Source organism: Typha angustifolia, chromosome 2 (genome assembly GCF_048772165.1).
Source record: "Typha angustifolia cultivar Huaian chromosome 2, ASM4877216v1, whole genome shotgun sequence".
Taxonomy (NCBI): Eukaryota; Viridiplantae; Streptophyta; class Magnoliopsida; order Poales; family Typhaceae; genus Typha; species Typha angustifolia.
In genome coordinates, this window is record NC_133240.1 from 9,892,429 (window position 1) to 9,909,706 (window position 17,278).

The 17,278-nt window shown below is 42.9% G+C and overlaps 5 protein-coding genes across 6 annotated transcripts; 2 read left to right on the plus strand and 3 right to left on the minus strand.

Moving 5' to 3' along the window:
* Positions 1-139: 139 nt before the first annotated feature.
* LOC140772452 (patellin-4-like) lies at positions 140-2,373 on the minus strand. The gene is made up of 4 exons (XM_073114530.1): positions 1,316-2,373; positions 1,077-1,201; positions 839-983; positions 140-755 (listed from the first exon to the last, which is right to left on the minus strand). The coding sequence occupies exons 1-4, from the start codon at positions 2,021-2,023 to the stop codon at positions 456-458; spliced, it is 1,278 nt and encodes a 425-aa protein (XP_072970631.1). The 5' UTR covers positions 2,024-2,373; the 3' UTR covers positions 140-455.
* A 389-nt stretch (positions 2,374-2,762) lies between these two features.
* LOC140772459 (TOM1-like protein 2) lies at positions 2,763-5,718 on the minus strand. 2 transcript variants are annotated; one of them, XM_073114552.1, is made up of 4 exons: positions 5,588-5,718; positions 4,584-5,178; positions 3,863-4,138; positions 2,763-3,219 (listed from the first exon to the last, which is right to left on the minus strand). In XM_073114552.1, exons 2-4 carry the CDS (start codon positions 5,088-5,090, stop codon positions 2,905-2,907), a joined length of 1,098 nt encoding a protein of 365 aa, XP_072970653.1. In that variant the 5' UTR covers positions 5,091-5,178; positions 5,588-5,718; the 3' UTR covers positions 2,763-2,904. The 2 variants fall into 2 exon arrangements, with proteins under 2 accessions (XP_072970653.1, XP_072970644.1); XM_073114543.1 differs by having other exon boundaries at positions 5,271-5,687.
* A 494-nt stretch (positions 5,719-6,212) lies between these two features.
* On the minus strand, positions 6,213-9,149 carry LOC140774208 (cocosin 1-like). The gene is made up of 5 exons (XM_073117109.1): positions 8,999-9,149; positions 7,648-8,007; positions 7,293-7,552; positions 6,704-7,195; positions 6,213-6,611 (listed from the first exon to the last, which is right to left on the minus strand). The coding sequence occupies exons 1-5, from the start codon at positions 9,147-9,149 to the stop codon at positions 6,213-6,215; spliced, it is 1,662 nt and encodes a 553-aa protein (XP_072973210.1).
* Positions 9,150-10,464: 1,315 nt separating this feature from the next.
* On the plus strand, positions 10,465-12,140 carry LOC140774214 (cocosin 1-like). The gene is made up of 4 exons (XM_073117120.1): positions 10,465-10,795; positions 10,867-11,138; positions 11,228-11,662; positions 11,742-12,140. Exons 1-4 carry the CDS (start codon positions 10,465-10,467, stop codon positions 12,138-12,140), a joined length of 1,437 nt encoding a protein of 478 aa, XP_072973221.1.
* Positions 12,141-12,818: 678 nt separating this feature from the next.
* LOC140775087 (malate dehydrogenase, cytoplasmic) lies at positions 12,819-15,963 on the plus strand. Its single transcript, XM_073118347.1, has 7 exons — positions 12,819-13,009; positions 13,930-14,088; positions 14,179-14,354; positions 14,613-14,890; positions 14,975-15,110; positions 15,184-15,295; positions 15,614-15,963. Exons 1-7 carry the CDS (start codon positions 12,967-12,969, stop codon positions 15,706-15,708), a joined length of 999 nt encoding a protein of 332 aa, XP_072974448.1. The 5' UTR covers positions 12,819-12,966; the 3' UTR covers positions 15,709-15,963.
* The last annotated feature ends 1,315 nt before the right edge of the window (positions 15,964-17,278 follow it).

Below are 17,278 nucleotides of genomic sequence, written 5' to 3' on the forward strand. Positions count from 1 at the left end.
TCGTAGCAAATGAAGTAGAATCCCCTTTTGAGTGAGATGCAATAAACAGAGCTCCAAGTATCTCAAATGATATTTTCTTTATAGGAGATGCACCATAGCCTTTGAACCCTTGCCGAGTATTAAAGTTTTTACAGTTGGGAATTCATCCTGTTGCCAGTTTGAAGAACTCCCGGTATTAACTGCGAGTATTTAAACTTGTAGTACTTTGTGAGATTTTGTTTCAAATAGCTTCTAAATTTATCAATTTATCTAAAATCATCTCATGCGGCGGCAAACTTGACGCACTGGTGATAAGAGTCCAAGGGTTGGATACAGCAGGAGGGAAAGGAGATTTACAATCAAGAAGTTAGTACATGATTTAGGTTGCCTAACAGGTTTCCCAAGCTTTTCCCTTGTCCATGGACAGCAAAATTCGGAACTTGTGCCATATAATATGATTGTCCAAACGAGAAGCACTAGCAACTTCGTTGAGTATGACATCTATCAGCAGTCTTGTTTAGCAAATTGTACACAGGAACAGTAGGCTTGCTCTTTGATCTGTAGAGTATCTTCTTCTTCTTGAAACTACGATTCTCTATAGTCAAGACCACCTTCCCAGGTTCACTAATATAAAAGGAATTCCGAAGCGGCTCATCTAGCTTCTTTTCCTCTCGAATCAACACTCTGTATGATCCTTCATCATCTGGAACAAATTCTTCCTTGTAGCTTACATCCCATCCAACTACTGCTACGTCCCAAACCATCGTCACCCCCGGCTGTTCCATTAACAAATGCAGTATAGTTCATAATATAGACCAACAAGTCATGCATATTTATCTACTCTATAATTGACTATTACCTGGACTGTTGGAATTACGATTTTTTCCACGGTCCCGCCTTTAATGACGATCTCCGATACTCGACCATTTTCCGGTGAAAATTCGTTGTCGTCCACCCTTTTAAAGCCACCATATTGTATCGGTAAATCCTCCGGGGCGATAAACCTTGTTGGAAGAAGAAGAAGAAAAGAATCAATCAAGGCCAGAGACGGCAATAAATTCCTCTATAAATTTTATAACCTTGTTTGTCTCTCTTACTTGAGAAGTGTTTCAGTAACTTTGCCAGGCCTGGCAAATATAAACTTGCTCCTGCTTCTTGCAGAGACGAAGTGAGAGAACAAGGAGTGGTAAGCATAGCTGCGGAATGACACATTCAGAAAAATCTGCATTGAAAAAAAAGAAAGAAAGCAACTGAATAATGAAATGTACATATACAGATATACTATACATTCATAATAACTCTCTACCGGAATCGAGAATAAAACTTTTATCCTTACATTCTTGGCGACGAATTCGGGGTAGTTATCCTGAAGAATAGACACGAGCTTCTTGGTGGTAGCACGTAGCTCCATGGAGTGGCTAAGCGAGTCCTTGAGATCAATGATCTGAAGCATCGATCCAACTCCCCCAGGCTTAAAACTCAACTCCTTTATCCCTTTCTCCATGAACTGCACCCTCCAACGCACGAACCTCTCGCGCCCCTCCTCGTTCCCGAAGCTCTCGCGATACAAATCCTTATCTTTGAACACCCCGTAGACGTTGTAACAAACGGGATGGCCGTCCTTGTCGACGCCATCCATGTACGCCGTGGAGTTGCTGAGTTCGGGAAATCCCACGTCCTCCTCCAAGATGCCATCGACGCGGTGCTCTCTCCGCCATCGGAGAGCCCTTTGGAGCATGTCGAGGGCGTCGGAGACCCTTAAATCCCTCGCTTGGAGGAATTTGAAGAGGATCACGTCGGTGCCCTCGTGCCCTAAGCTCGGAAGCAGAGGGATGCCCCACAAAGAAACGGCTTTTGGGTCGTCCTCGTTCGCGTCGCACTCCTCGGGATAACAAGCATTCGCGACGCGGGCCTTGCTCTTCTCGTGGTGATGTTGCGGGCGAAACAGTTGGTTGGTCAGGATGGATTCTTCCAATCTAGATCTGAATTCCAGGAGGGCTCTTCTCTCCCACGGTTTGAGGTCGTCGAGGATGGACGACGCCATCAGGACTAGGACAAGCCTGAGCCCTTTGGAGACGGGTGGATTGGATGGAAGGAGGAGGAGGAGGGGATAATTAACAAAGGGGGTAAAGGAGTTGGCTTCGGTTTTTGTGGAAGGCGGGGGTGCTAACTGTAAAATGCCAAACACGGCGTTCGGGATGGGAATATGCCGACGAGAACAGCTGGGCTCGGCTCGTTTGGATGGATGGCTGAGAGGAAGGGGTTGAATCGTTCAAAAAGCACAACTCCGGTGGAGACGATGGGTTGTCATCTAGAATTTTGGAGGAGTCCGGCTGATGTGCAACAAGTAATATCTTTTCCTATATTTAAGTTCCTGGTATATAGTTAGTTAAATGTTATCTATATTTTGAGCTCTCCATATATCCTTCCAATTCTTCTCTCGCAGAAATAATTTTTGGCAATGGGCTAATCTCTGTGAAAGTAGGTGTTGCCGTCTTAGGCCTAAGCTGAAATTGGTTTACTCTTGTAAATTATCTCGGTCAAACAAACAAACTTCCTGATTAAAGGCAAACAATTTCATTTTACACTATAAAACTAAACTTATTAGTTTAAGCAGAATGATATTATGCATCATCAAACCATCGTCTGTACTTTAAAAAAAAATGCATCCAAGCCATTGTCTGTATCCCATATATCTAGGTAGATAGGACATGTTCATGTTGGTGGCTTTAGTAACCTTCAGGTACATCAAATACTAATGTACTGATCCAAGGAAGTGGAGATAAAATAAATCACTGCAGCAGATGTTGCTATATTCAGTAGAAAGGAGAGGAAATGACAAACGATGTCCATCTCTAGACCTAATCTGATATATGTACAACATAAATGAAGCTCGGAGATACATCAACATCTGATAAAGGGAACTCATTCCTTTTTCCCAGAGTCTCTAGGAGGATGATCTGGTTCATTCTCCTTTTGGGTGTGCTGTTCATCAGCCTCTTTTTCTGAAAAATCACCTTTCGGGTCGCCCGAAGCACTGGATTCACTGATGGATTCGCCATTGTCTGCTAGATGGGTAAGCTTAAGCTCCTCATACTTGGCAAGGACTTGTTCGAGCTCATCGTGAAGATTCAGAGCCTCAATCAACATGGCCTCATCGTCAATAGTGCTCTGTATGATCCTCTGAACGACAGGTTGTGATTCCTTGCACTTCTCCACCATACTCAAAGCCAACTCATTCTGCATTGCCAGAGAAAAGGATATCTTTAGTGCCTAACATAAAGCTGATATGGTCAAGGTTAATATTATCCACCCATACCCAGAGCACAATACATCCACCACGATAAAATAAATTCAAGCAAGGAACTGGCAAGGAAAAAACCAGAATCTCAAGATAAACAGATTCTCCTTCTTGGAATCCATCAAAAGTGCCAGGATGAAACAAATTATCAGGAAAAGTTTAAAGCGTATAGAACATTAGATTATATCTTGAAATTGCCAATTTTGGTTTATAAGGATTCAAGCCATGATGAATATATCACAACTCTATGCTCATTAGTTATGCAAAGTGACATGTGGTCAAAGATTCCATTTTTCCGACAAAAGTAAGAAGTTAAAGTACTTGGATCACAGATTTATCCTGTACACTGACCAACTCACATTCTACTTTGCCAAAAGTTATGGTGCAATCATACAGATGATCACATGTGCACAAGATTAATGAACTTGAGGTTAAAATTAAAACACTTGAACCAGTGACATCAGTATTAAATGCCCAAATGAGACCAATGTTAAGGTAGAGTTTTATAGCCTGACTTGTTGAAAATTTATTGGGTGTTAAGCAAAAATAAATGTTTGTAGTAATTAAGGTAGAATAACACACCTCAATGGGTTTTTCTTTTACTTCTGAATTCAAGATTGAAGAAAGTATCTCTATGCTGTTTCGAGTGACTACGAGAATTTCCTTCTTCTGTTCCACTAGGTCCCTACTATGCTGGACCGAAGGACTTGAGCCAGTGTTCAGCTGATTCATGTCGGGATAGGGATACCTGTCAGGAGGAGCCACTGGATATGCAAAGCTTGGTTCATTAGAAGAAAGCAAGGAAGTGGAATTGACATCATCTTGTGCACTAGCTTGCATTTTTCGTGTCTTCAAACTCTGCATAGTTACAGTCACCCACTTCAGCAAATAAGGAATAATTGTATATTCAAATTCCTACTTTGCCACATGAAAGATCAGGACAAAAAAATATGAAACAGAAACATAGAATATCTACTAAGAAAGTGAGAATATTGGCATGTTACATAAATGCTAAAAGTTCACCTTTTGAGTAGTTTCATATATTCTGTTTAGCTTTCAGGCTAACCAGTAAACTTAATGGACCTCCTATTTATTCAATCACATGGAAATTATTTAAAATGATGACAAAAAGGGGCAAGCATAAGCTTCTCCATTATTAAAATATAACAATGGAAAACATGCCCTTAGCAGCTATCAAGTAGAAGGGCAGCTATCAAGTAGTTCAAGACTTGTGCATCTCACAGAAGTATATGAGTTTTAAGGTCAAGGTGTGCTTAAGGGATAGAAATTCAGCCATGTTTACCATGTAAGTCTGTTTGTAAATAGGTAGATAAGCAAGATCCTCCGATTCGCCCCATGCTTCAATCAGCTGCAAAGCTCTCTGCCTGTTCCCATAATTTGCTTGTGGATTATCAATCATCCTCACCATTTCCTCCAAGACTTTCTCCGAAGCTATCTCAGAGAAAATTTTATCACAATTCATAGCACAAGCCTCCAAAAGATCAAGACTCAGCCTCTGACTCACTGCATTCCGGCTAGCAATCTTCTTCTTTATTGCTCTTACTACTTCAGACCCATTGAACTCCTCGCTGTTTAGAAAACCACATATCCTCAAATTTAAGCCCCAGTTTGGCTCTTCCAGGGCATCTGACGTGGCCTCGTCGACAATTTTTGCCTCTTGTGACTGGCCTTGAAGAATCTCTTTCATTTTTCCACTAACCTTTCTACCTACTTCAACTCCCCCACTTTTCAAGCGTTCACTTCCACTCTTCAGGCGCTCTCCCAGAGCTGCTAACTTGAGCCTATCCATTTAATAATGAAATGCAGAATCTGAGAAAATACCCAAAGATAATGAAATCCTCGTGAGATCTCAACTTCCCAACCCAGCTACAAGTAATCTGCACCAAAAAGAAAACACCATGATTATAACTAAAAGAATTTTCTTTTCAAGCCCAAGGATCACAGAGATTGTGTGCAAAAAAAATTTCACCTTCCACAGCTCAATGGGTTAAAACTTCAATTCTGCCCTTTGGACTCTCTAATCAAACATATCTATTAATCTCAAAAACTTTAAAAGAAAGAATTGATGGAGAGGTGAACTGCAGATTAAAAATTATTTCACTTGCCACCAAATTTCCTAAAACCCGAAACAACACCACACCAGTTGCAAACCCTAACGGCAACCAATTGGTACCCAATCGAAGCAGCGAGTAATCCTCCCTCACAAAACCCTGGCCTTTTGGGAATCAAAAGGGAAAAGAACAAATAGAAAACCAAAAACAAAAGAAGATCTCGGTCTCTCCTTACCAGTGAACCTAACAAAGGGAGGTTGAAGGCAGGCAGGGTCGAAGGACGAGAGAGATCGAGCCGAAATCGAAGGATAGGTTCGCGACCACGGGGTTAAATTACGTGTTGGTAAGAGTGAGGGACGCTTTAGGAATATAATCTCAGTATTATGAGTACACGTGTGAAATTTTGGCTAAAACTTTTGACTAAGTTTTTCCAAATTCCCCACTCTCATCGCTAGCCATGTACTCATGTAACTATATTCAGGATTCAGGGTCTAATTTATAAAATACTCATTTTAATAGATCCCTCATCTCCCGTGTAGCTTTTCTAATAGTAAATTTTGAGAACGAGTGGGTTGACTAAGTCATAAAAGTCATGATTGATGACGTTTGACGTGAGTGAGGGAGTGAGAAAAGACGAAATAAGAAAAGATGAACTTAACTAATCCACATAACAACCCAGATGGACTAAGTAATATTTAAATAACACGACATATTATTATTTATTGCATATTAAAACGATACAGACACGCACCTCTCTAGCGGGCATTTATTTAACTACTAATCTACGTACTGCCCATAGCCTCTCTAATCGCAAGCAGCAAAGCCTGCAACCTACTCTTATTCATATGACTACCACCTCATCACTCTGGCTGAGGCTGAGACCTCGTCTCCGACCTGGGAGCAAAGATGACCATCTCATTTCCCCTGCTAAACTTGAGCCTCCTCGCTTCTTCCCTCGAGAGGCGGTAGGAGTTCGTCAGCACATCGACCGGCAAGCCACGGAGAGACGACGACTTCCCGCTGATCTGGCTCACCATGGCGTTGCTGTTGGTTTTGAAAGACACCCACTCGAACCTCTCTCTCTCCGCCCTCTTCAACACTGCGTAGTTCTGCGGGATGACCAAAACCTGGCCAGGCCGGAGCTCGCCGTCGAAGACTGTATTGCCCCTGCTTCCGACCACCTGGACTCGGCCGCATCCATGAGTCACGTACATGATGCTATGGGCGTTGATGTTCCAGTACGGGGTAATAATGGCATTCTGCATAAGAAAAGTTAATCGTTTTTAATGATTAGAGATCAAAGTAATATAGCTAATTGAGTAGTTGCATGCATGTTAAATTTTATACTCACCCTGTAGAGCACTACCCTCACGGCGCTCATCTGGACGAGGTTAAGGATGGGAAGCTTCTGGCTGTTGAGACGGGTGATGCGTCCGCCACGGGGAGTGTAGATATCAGCTTTTGATGGGTCGTTGATGTTTTCTCTACTCCTCAAGTTACAGAAGGTCTCATCCAATCCATTGGATTGTTGTTCTCTGCAGCCCTCTCTCTGTTCTTGTGGATATTGCCCTCCCACTTCTTCTTCTTCCTCTTCTTCTCGCTCTCGGCCTTCTCTTATGGTCGGCCTCAGGAGATGGAGCCCTTGTCGAACTCGGACTATCTCACCCCTTTGGTCGTTCTGGCTCTGCAACTTTTGCGCCACTTCCCGGCTCACGCCAAGAGACTCGGCGAGCAATTGGACATCGAACCCACTTAGCACGTTGTTCCCGGTTCGCTCTTCATACTCTCGTTGACCTTCAATTGACTGCTGCCCTCTTTGGTGCCTCCCAGCCAGTAGGAATTCCTATCATTTTAAAACAAATAGATGGTGATCATGATATATATATAATGCATTATATATATAGAGGTATCAACTAAATAATGCATTATTTTTTGCTTACCCTGTGACGAGGATCGAGCTGGTTAGCGTTGTTGCTGGTGTCGAAAACCGTGACGGCAATAACAGGTGAGTCGCCGTCGTTGTAGCACCAATTGACAACTCCGGCAGGTAAGGCGATGATGTCACCTTGCCTGAAGCGTTGGATCTTCTGGTGCTCATCCCTAAATCTCTCACTCTGCTCACTTCCGGTTTCATATTGGTGCTGGAACGATTGGTATGTCTCGGGACACCCAGGGAACACGCTCGCTGTTATACCTCTGCCTGCATATATGTACATATGCATGCATCTAATTACTAATGGTAAAGAAAAAAAAAAGTTGTTTTATAAGATATGGCGAGAATAATTAATAACAAGCCTTGAAGGATGTAGACAAGGCGAGGGGCGTTGGAGTAGGAAGGCAGGAGAAGGCCTCTCGGCTCGATAATACGGCGACGGATGAACACGCCGGCGCAGCGAAACTGCTCGTGGTTCTCGTCGAAGTGTTCGGTCACGCCAGCTTCGGATTGCACGCGACGTAAAGGCTCGAGGGCATCCAGCCTTTCGAACCTGCATTGGCCTCTTTGGCCACCGAAGCGGCGCTGGCTTTGCCATGGGGTTCTCGCTTGTCCCCAAAGCTGCGCTAGGGAGCCATGGCAGAGGAGAAGGAAGCAAAGGGAGAAGGAGAGCAAAGAGGAGTAAGTAGCCATAGCTATGATATAAGGAGAACTATTGCTGCCTGTGTGAGGAGTGAGTGAAGTACTTGGGGGGGTATTTATAGGAGGGAAAAGGGACGTCCGTTTGGATGTACGTGGAATGTTTGTTGAGATCCGAAGGCGAGTACTTCGTGACTCTCGTCGTCGTGTCGCCGCGCTTCTTTTTTTAGGAGGCACGTGGCTGGCTGTTCTTTTAACACGGACAAGCGCAGGCGGTTCTTAGCACGGGAGGATTTGGTATCTTGGCACTAAACATCAAGAACTGGTGGTGGATCTTCTTCTTTTTTTTCTTTTTTTTTTTGCACGTAATGGTATAAGATGACTGGATGAGAATTACGTTACACAGATAAAAGTAGCTATCTCTGTCGTGGAGCTAACAACCAAAATGTTTTGAAATTATCATCTGATGGGATTTAGATAAGAGCGGGCTCTAAACATCAAGAATTGGTGGGTTACGTTACCTTCTACTTTTCTTGCACGAAATGGGATTTAGATGACTAAAGTTTGTAACGGATGCCACAGTGATACAAGCTGCGAACCTCTGGCCTTGTGGTGAGCAGTATAAGTACTGTACATAATGTTTTGGCCGAGGGTTCCAATCAGATGGAATCACCGAGATCGGGCAGTGTCGTGATAATAAAAACAAGAACACAATTTATTTATTGGAAGGGTTAAAATATTTAAAAATTGATACGAACGAGTTAAAATGGATCATAAATAGATTATTGGGCATCACTGATTATTCAAATTTATTTAAAATTTTCAAATTATTAAAAGATTTTTTGAGTTATAAATATTTTTCTTTCATATTATAAAGGGTTAGTTGGGTAGACGTAATCATCGGGCGGGCTGAGCCGAGTTCAAACTATGCTAGAATAGTCTAGCTCGCTATTGCCCATGACAGATCGGGCTGATCGGGCCGTGCCAGGCTCCACCTCAATATTGGAAAGGGATTTGGGGGCTAGAGGCATGCGATGGTGGTGGCAGCGTTGTCCTAGGCGGAGAAGATGTTACGGCTACACCAACGGACCTCGGCGCCTAGGGTGGTGAGGGTCTCAATGAGGACGGCAATTTGGATCGTCATGTGGAGGGATCCAGAGATGCGAGCGCCTTTGAAGGGTTGAGAAGGGCCGAACTCGGAATGGCACGACATGAGGCCCAGCATCTCGACCTCGGTGAGCTCAATCTTGAGCTTGTTGAAGTCGGCTTGGGAGAGATCCTTCTCAACTATAAGCACTATGAATTTCTTTGTTTGGTTTTCTTAGTTAGAATCAAGAGGAGGAAGGAGAGATAGCGAGAGAGGTGGAGAAGTGAAGGATGTAGTGGGTTTTAGGGGAAGAGTGAATGACTTGGGGATTTGGGTGGTGTCCAATGTTAATACAAGTGGGCCAAACGGCTAGGCTTCCAAGCCAGGCTAGGTAGGCAAAAGCTAGCTCCTGCCGCCCATTAATAGTTCGAGCTCAAGCCTAACCGGGCCCAAACTGAGTCCAAGCCGAGCCCGAGTGAGCTTGGTCATTTAATCAGGTCTATAGTCAGGTCATAAATGTGTTAGTTAGATTATTAATGAGTTATTGTGTCATAAATAAATTATCATATTATCGATTGGTTGTTGGATCTGATTATAAGTGAGTTAAATGAGTTAGATAATAAATATGAACAGAATCGGTTTAATAATTAGATTAGACAAGTTAATTCATATACAAACCGAATCGGATTGATTAAACTCAAATTCGTCTGATAATCGAACCGAGTCTAACTTTTGCCACCTTTTGGGTGCAAGAATGCAAACATACATTTGTGTTAAGCTGCCATCACGGTGCATTCCCCGTCGATAATGAGATAGTATTGATAAGATCAGTAATGCGACTTGGGTTCGACCCGACCTGAGGCGACCAGCCAACTGTCCGAATTGATCACTTAAAACTTTTAACGTATAGATCGGTGCAGTGTTGATAAATCAAATTCTGAATTGAGTTTGCTTTGACGTGGTTAGGATCCAGGCTCCGCAGATCAATCAGATTGGGTTAGGCTGGGTTCCACCTGACCAACCAAATCCATATTTTCGCGTTATAGTGTAGATCGTGTTAGCTTTGACAGACCTAACCCGACTGCGAGCCTAGCTCGATCTCAGGCCCGGGCTAGGCCACTAGCCGAATATTCGGACCTGGCCCGTATGAAGTTCGGGTTCGGGTTCAACATTCGCTATCCAATTCACAATCATGCGGTTAACGACTGAAGCTAGCATGCATGTTGTCGTCTTATAACACATCTCCGCCACGTGGCACTCCACTGGGTGAAATGCGGCAAAGCGAGGTCGCGGTACAGTTAACGAGAGCCATGCATGGCGAAGGGTGGCCCGTTCATGCATGCACCTCACCAACTCAAATCCCCCTCACATCCGTCCAAAATCACATCAAGCCCCTCTACAGCTGCTATAAATCTCCAACCACGCCACCGATGGTTGTATAATTAACTTAGCTATGGCGATGTCTACCTCCTCTTGGCTACCCTTCTCTCTTTGCTTCCTTGTCTTGTGCAACGTTTCCTTGGCTCAACTTGGCTATAGCCAAGGGCAACAATGGCAAAGCCAAAGAAGGCTTGGAAGCGAAAGCCAGTGTCGCATCGAGAGGATCAACGCCCAAGAGCCCAGTCGCCGAGTCCAATCCGAAGCAGGTGTGACCGAGTACTTCGACCAGAACGATGAGCAGTTCCAGTGTGCTGGCGTGGCAGCTTTCCGTCGAGTGATCGAACCGAAGGGCCTTCTCCTTCCTTCCTTCTCCAATGCTCCTCGCCTCATCTACATCATTCAAGGCTTGTTCCTTGCCTTATGTAGATAAGTTTGCCTTGGTTCACTCCTCTAAATAAAAATGTTATGTATGCAGGACGGGGAATAATCGGAACGGTGATACCCGGCTGCCCAGAATCTTTTCAATCATCCTTCCAAGAGCAATTCGAGAGACGTAGGGGAGAAAGCGAAGGCCAAGGTCAACAACGAGATGAGCACCAGAAGATACACCACTTCCGAGGAGGCGACATCATCGCGCTGCCCGCCGGCATCGCGCATTGGTGCTACAACAACGGCGACAAGCCCGTCGTCGCCATCACCGTCCTCGACACGAGCAACAACGCGAATCAACTCGATCGCAATCACAGAGTAACCAAACTAAAACCAACTTCCACCTTTCTTGAACAATTTAAAATGAGAAGAGAATGAGATTTTTGATACTTGAGTGGTCTATGTAGGAGTTTCTACTAGCTGGGAGGCAGAAAAAATCTGTCAGAGCAGGCCAACAGGAGCAGGGCAGCTCAGGCAACAACATCCTGAGCGGCTTCGACACCGAGCTTCTTGCGGAAGCCTTGGGCGTGAACCGTGACTTGGCGAGGAGAATCCAGAGCCAGGACGACGAGAGAGGTGAGATCGTCCGAGTGGAACAAGGCCTTAAAGTGCTGAGGCCATCGAGGAGCGAGGAGAGATACGAAGAGATGCAGCACGGCAGCATAGGATCCAACGGCTTGGATGAGGCATTATGCTCCATGAGGATTAGAGAAAACATCGGCGACCCGTCTCGCGCTGACGTGTACACTCCACAGGGCGGTCGTCTAACTACACTCAACAGCCAAAAGCTACCGATCCTTAACTTTATCCAGATGTCCGCTGATAGAGTCGTTCTCAACAGGGTAAGAACTGCACCTTTGCGTAAATGTAGGGTGTTAACTGCAAAGTTAAAATTCTAAACCCAAGTAACATTGCATGCAGAACGCTATGGTGGCGCCACATTGGAACATAAACGCGCATAGCATCATGTACGTGACCGGAGGACGTGGTCGATGCCAAATAGTGAGCAATCGTGGCCAGACCGTCTTCGACGGCGAGCTCCGGCAAGGTCAGCTCATCATCGTGCCGCAGAACTTCGCCGTTATAAAGCGGGCGGAGAGCGACGGGTTCGAGTGGGTCTCCTTCAAGACCAATGGCAACGCCATGGTGAGCGAGATCGTTGGTAAGGCTTCAGCTCTTCGGGGAATGCCGGAGGACGTGCTCGCGAACTCGTATCGCATCTCGAGAGAGGAGGCGAGGAGGTTGAAGTTTAACAGGGGGTATGAGTTGGGTATCTTTTCGCCTAAATCGACTCAGGGAGGCAGGTCTTCGGCGGCTTAAACACGAGTCACGGCGTGTAAGGAGTTAGTTCTGAATGAGGCGTTGTGTAGGTACGTAAGTATGTAAAAATGCGTGGGGAATAAAAAGCCTCGTATGCCTGCGAGAGTGGCTGGTTGTATCTTTTATCTTTATGTAGTATGGTGTATCAGTATAAACATTAAAAAAAAAAGGGTACTCTTGTGGTCCTATCGACATAGATCAGGATTGGATTGGGCCTATTCAGTATTCGGGCCGGATTTAGGGACCGAATAAATTTAGGCCGGGTTTGGCCAGGCTTCAGTCTATCGGGCTGGTTGATCCGCCTTATATCCTAGTTAAATCTGGACTGGGTTATAGTGGAGGCAATAATAGGATCACGAGAGTCCCGCCGAGGGAAACTTTTGGGAAAAAATCTATAAGATCGAATCAACCATCCACTTGGCGTGTAGGACCTCTAAGAGATAATGCTAGTACAGTAGTACCAACATTAACAAGATAAAAGAAAAGGAGATGGCGAACGTAGTTGGGTAATATTGTCGATTAATTATATCTAACGTTTAGGCCTTTTAATATCATCGTCCCTCTTCAGAAAAATTATGTAAATTAGAATATTATATATAGAGAGCCAGAGTGAAAACTAAAAATGGAAACAAAAAGAAAGAAAGAAAAAAATAGTTAGGATAATTCCATTGTGGACCTCGCTGCTACACCGAAAGGGTCGCCGTGATCCTTGTCACTCCCCATCTATAAGACCATCTCTTATCGCCTCTTGGTGAGCTCGCCTCACCTCATCAGCCTCCACAAAACCCTCGTTTCCAAGAAGGTCGATCTCCTTCCCTCCTTATCAATGGCCAAGGATCCCGTTCGTGTTCTCGTCACGGGCGCCGCAGGTCTGTTACATCTCTTCTTTGTCTCTTCCTTTGACCTAGATATTGTGCCTTCTTCTACTAGTCGGAAGATCTAATGTATGAATGGTCGATCGAGTTAGAACTAGTGATTTCTGGTTGGATATTACGATCTGGAAGGCTTCATGTGATGCGATCCGATGCGGTTGTTATGGATCATGATATGCTTTGCTATCACTGGTAGTGCAGAGTGGGTCTCCCGTTGACTGAAAACTATAATACTGTCCTATTAAGTTGATTCAAAATCTTGATATGCTCTGATGTCAGTAGATGTGGAGAGGCGATCCCTCAGATCTCTGATCTCTCATAGTCGATTCTTTTTGCAACATTTATCTAGCTCATTCATTTCTATATTTTAATAGCAACTAACTCATCATGGATCTTAGCTCAGCACAGCAACACTCCTTTCTCTGCCTTGGCATGATAATTTACCAGGAAAATTTCAGAGAGGGGATCCGGGGAAGTTGCATCTTTTATCCAATTTCCTCATTCAGTAACTCAGTCTGTCTAGGATCTCTTGTAGACAAAGAATTCAGTATCACCAATTAATTGATGAATATCATCCAAGATCTGATTCATTTGTTTACCTTATATCTATTGTGCTCAGCACGAAAAAGAGGATGCGACTCTGAAGAAATAAAATTATCTATAATTGGGTCTTTTTTTTCTCTCTGCTGTTTTCCACATCTTTGTGTCGGTTTCCTCTCGTTTAGTTTGGAAAAGGATGGGAGGGATATGTGGAACTATTTGTTGTGTACAATACATATAACCAAATATTTGTTGCACTTCAAACGCGGCATGCTAGTAACAATAAGATGCTTGTTAGCCCTTTAATAGCTTAATCAATAATCATGCTCCATGATCTATGAATGATTGGTAGTCTTGTTATGTATGGTTATCTACAGGACAAATTGGATATGCACTTGTACCTATGATAGCTCGAGGAGTCATGCTGGGTCCAGACCAGCCCGTTATCTTGCACATGCTCGACATTCCCCCTGCTGCAGAATCTCTAAATGGGGTTAAAATGGAGTTGGTTGATGCGGCATTCCCTCTTCTCAAAGGTGTTTGCAGTTTGCTGGTGAAACTGTGCAACTTATTTCATTTGAATTTCTCTTGAACTTTATAAGCTAATTGAAACCTTAAATTATCAGGAGTTGTTGCCACAACTGATGTTGTAGAGGCATGCACTGGGGTCAATGTAGCCGTCATGGTTGGTGGGTTCCCAAGGAAAGAGGGAATGGAAAGGAAAGATGTGATGTCGAAGAATGTCTCCATCTACAAATCTCAAGCCTCTGCCCTTGAGAAGCATGCAGCTGCTAACTGCAAGGTTTGGAACATAGATGTGTTATAGACTTATAGTTGTATACTTTTTTTTTTTTTTTCATTTGGTCACTATACAAATCTAGCAGAAGAGAAAAGGGTCAGGCTGCATATTTTCTTGGAATGATTTGCTATCGTGTTAAGGTTATTCGTTGACATTCGTAGTTTTCTCCGATGTTTCCTTCAATAGATGGTTTTGTTATTTTTGTGAGTGATCCCTGTTTGCATGATCTTTTCTTTACAAATTATGATGTTCTCATTGCAGGTTCTGGTTGTGGCTAACCCGGCAAACACTAATGCACTCATCTTAAAAGAATTTGCACCTTCCATTCCTGAGAAGAACATTACTTGCTTGACAAGACTGGATCATAACAGGGCACTAGGTCAGATATCAGAGAGGCTGAACATTCAAGTCAGTGATGTCAAAAATGTTATCATTTGGGGAAATCATTCATCAACTCAATACCCTGATGTCAATCATTCCACTGTTAAAACACAAGATGGAGAAAAGTCTGTCTGTGAGCTCATTAATGATGACAATTGGTAAATGCCTGAAACTTAGTCTATTACTTTTTTTTTGTGTGTGCTTACTTTAGATGATTGTGGAATTGCTTATCTAACTTATAGGTTGAAAGGAGAATTCATCAAAACTGTTCAACAGCGTGGTGCTGCAATTATCAAAGCACGAAAGCTCTCAAGTGCTCTGTCTGCTGCTAGTGCTGCTTGTGATCACATTCGTGATTGGGTCCTCGGGACTCCGGAGGTTATTATCTTCACCTGGTTTCATGAAATTGTTACCTCTTTCTGCAAGCGATGCTAAAACATATTATTTCCAGGGAACTTGGGTTTCCATGGGTGTTTACTCTGATGGGTCTTACAATGTGCCTTCTGGACTCATATATTCTTTCCCAGTGACATGTCGCAATGGCGAGTGGACCATTGTCCAAGGTATGCTGCGTTTTTTGATATCTTCTCTCAATAGTGTTTATACGTTGAGTGTGAGTTCTTTGTAAAGCTATATTTCTGATATTGGTATCTAGTAGATATTCATGACATCTACTAAGCTTAAATATGGAGTCCAAGCAATTGAAACAAAAATACTGCATGATACTTGTCCCGGTGAAGTGTGAACCATAATATTGGTCTAATTCGGTAACTTGCTTCTTGTACATTGTACACCAATTACAATATTTGAACAAAAGGAGGAAAAGGAATTTGCTATTTATACGCAGTTTGTAAATGTTGCTGACGTTTTGTCCTTCACAGGTCTTCCAATCGATGAGTTCTCAAGGAAGAAGTTGGACGCAACTGCCGAGGAGCTGACTGAGGAGAAGTCACTTGCGTACTCATGCCTTTCTTAAGTCATCATCTTCGAGATCTTCCATCAGTGCATAGCAAGTGCTTCACAGCTTCACACATCACCACAATGGAAAAAGAAGATACTTCAATTTTGAATAAACACTCTTCTGTAGTGAACATTGGAATAAAAATATGGTTATGTTGGAACATTTGTTGGTTATAATGAGCTTTGATAATTAGCTCGAAGGCTTGTTTTGAGATCAGAATGTTGAAGTATATTTAATATGACATTCATACTTGACAATCTTGTCCTACTACATGTAGGAATTTATATTTGTGTTCGGCAATCAATTAGCAAACGAATGAAAAAAGATGCTGTTCATAAAGGTGTGCGTTTAGACGACGGTCTTTCAGGAATCTTGTAAGGGCTGATGCAGATCCGACATCATGCATCATAACACGATAGCTATCACGAGCACATGATGCATTTAATGTGTACATAATATATAAAAGGAGACAAATCAAGGTTGGAGAGATATCAGTCTGCTATTATCGTCTGTCCATTGATGTTTTTCTTATCACAAACATTTTATATCTCTCTGGTTTCCATTTTGGTAATTCAAATGAAAGCCAGTTATGATCTGGAAAGTATCCAGAGAGGCGTTTCATGCATCTATTTTTTAACTCTCCAAAATGCTTGTTTGTGTCTGCAGCAAACAGTGGCCTTGCAATAATGATCAGTCTCCAGCTCTCCATTTTTGAAAAGAACGCTTTGCCCAGACACAGTGATGCTCTAAATTTTATTTCTCCATGTTAATAATGACTGAAGCTGCTGTTTGTTAGTAAGCTACTCTACTTGGTTGTGATGGCACATATAACTTCACATTTCTCTCCCTTCTTCTATCCACCTCATGTAATGTCAATTCCTGTGGTCCTTCCCCACCATCTGTAGAGTGAGCTCGTTGAACATGTGCATCTGAACTGGTTAGTGCTTATCTCTATTAAGAGAGATCATTATATCCCCATGTCCCCATTACTTTCTTTTACGAGCTACTACTTTAAGGAAACCTATATTCAATTGAATAGTGTCGTTGCTTTCTCTTTTCTTTTCTTCTTTTTTTTAAAAGAAAAAAAAAGTTGCAAAAAGCATATTAGTTGCATCATGTTACGTATTCATGGGAAGTCGAGGTAAATAAGCATGGGAATTCGAGGTAAATATGAGATTTTGCTACTATGCATGACCATGAGCAGAGTATTCCTGCTTATATTCACATGCATGCCTGCTATTGAAGTAAAAAAGGAAAAACAAAAAAAAACTAGTCCTTCTTGTTCACACACTGTACTATGGTTGTTCTTTTTCACATGTTTTAGATGAAGCCAAATCAACTGCTGTTCTAACTTTCCTTTTCCCGGAGGTTAATATTAAATGTGAAGAAATGCATCAGCTAACAGCTTTGGGTTGAGTTATGCGATATGATATAATTCTTTGCCTTTTGTCATTATGATTCTTGAGCCACTACTTTTACAATATTGTCTACGTGCTTCCCATCTGATCATTTCTCAAATTAACAAATCTTCTGCACTGCGAGTAGAGATTATTATTCGTTGGTATCTCGATATCACAGCACACAT

What these genes read in the sequence shown, in the direction of transcription:
- LOC140772452 (XM_073114530.1), bottom strand. Translation starts at nt 2,023, where the DNA reads ATGGCGTCGTCCATCCTCGACGACCTCAAACCGTGGGAGAGAAGAGCC. An exon ending in GTTACTGAAACACTTCTCAA is followed by an intron (nt 984 to 1,076) that starts GTAAGAGAGACA and finishes TCTTCCAACAAG; the next exon opens with GTTTATCGCCCCGGAGGATT. An exon ending in TCGTAATTCCAACAGTCCAG is followed by an intron (nt 756 to 838) that starts GTAATAGTCAAT and finishes TTAATGGAACAG; the next exon opens with CCGGGGGTGACGATGGTTTG.
- LOC140772459 (XM_073114552.1), bottom strand. Translation starts at nt 5,090, where the DNA reads ATGGATAGGCTCAAGTTAGCAGCTCTGGGAGAGCGCCTGAAGAGTGGA. An exon ending in TTTACAAACAGACTTACATG is followed by an intron (nt 4,139 to 4,583) that starts GTAAACATGGCT and finishes GTAACTATGCAG; the next exon opens with AGTTTGAAGACACGAAAAAT. An exon ending in TAAAAGAAAAACCCATTGAG is followed by an intron (nt 3,220 to 3,862) that starts GTGTGTTATTCT and finishes CTGGCAATGCAG; the next exon opens with AATGAGTTGGCTTTGAGTAT.
- LOC140774208 (XM_073117109.1), bottom strand. Translation starts at nt 9,149, where the DNA reads ATGCTGGGCCTCATGTCGTGCCATTCCGAGTTCGGCCCTTCTCAACCC. An exon ending in CGAGGTCCGTTGGTGTAGCC is followed by an intron (nt 8,008 to 8,998) that starts GTAACATCTTCT and finishes CTCCTCACACAG; the next exon opens with GCAGCAATAGTTCTCCTTAT. An exon ending in TGAGGGTAGTGCTCTACAGG is followed by an intron (nt 6,612 to 6,703) that starts GTGAGTATAAAA and finishes TTTCTTATGCAG; the next exon opens with AATGCCATTATTACCCCGTA.
- LOC140774214 (XM_073117120.1), top strand. Translation starts at nt 10,465, where the DNA reads ATGGCGATGTCTACCTCCTCTTGGCTACCCTTCTCTCTTTGCTTCCTT. An exon ending in CCTCATCTACATCATTCAAG is followed by an intron (nt 10,796 to 10,866) that starts GCTTGTTCCTTG and finishes TTATGTATGCAG; the next exon opens with GACGGGGAATAATCGGAACG. An exon ending in ATAGAGTCGTTCTCAACAGG is followed by an intron (nt 11,663 to 11,741) that starts GTAAGAACTGCA and finishes CATTGCATGCAG; the next exon opens with AACGCTATGGTGGCGCCACA.
- LOC140775087 (XM_073118347.1), top strand. Translation starts at nt 12,967, where the DNA reads ATGGCCAAGGATCCCGTTCGTGTTCTCGTCACGGGCGCCGCAG. An exon ending in TCTCGTCACGGGCGCCGCAG is followed by an intron (nt 13,010 to 13,929) that starts GTCTGTTACATC and finishes GGTTATCTACAG; the next exon opens with GACAAATTGGATATGCACTT. An exon ending in GGCATTCCCTCTTCTCAAAG is followed by an intron (nt 14,089 to 14,178) that starts GTGTTTGCAGTT and finishes TTAAATTATCAG; the next exon opens with GAGTTGTTGCCACAACTGAT.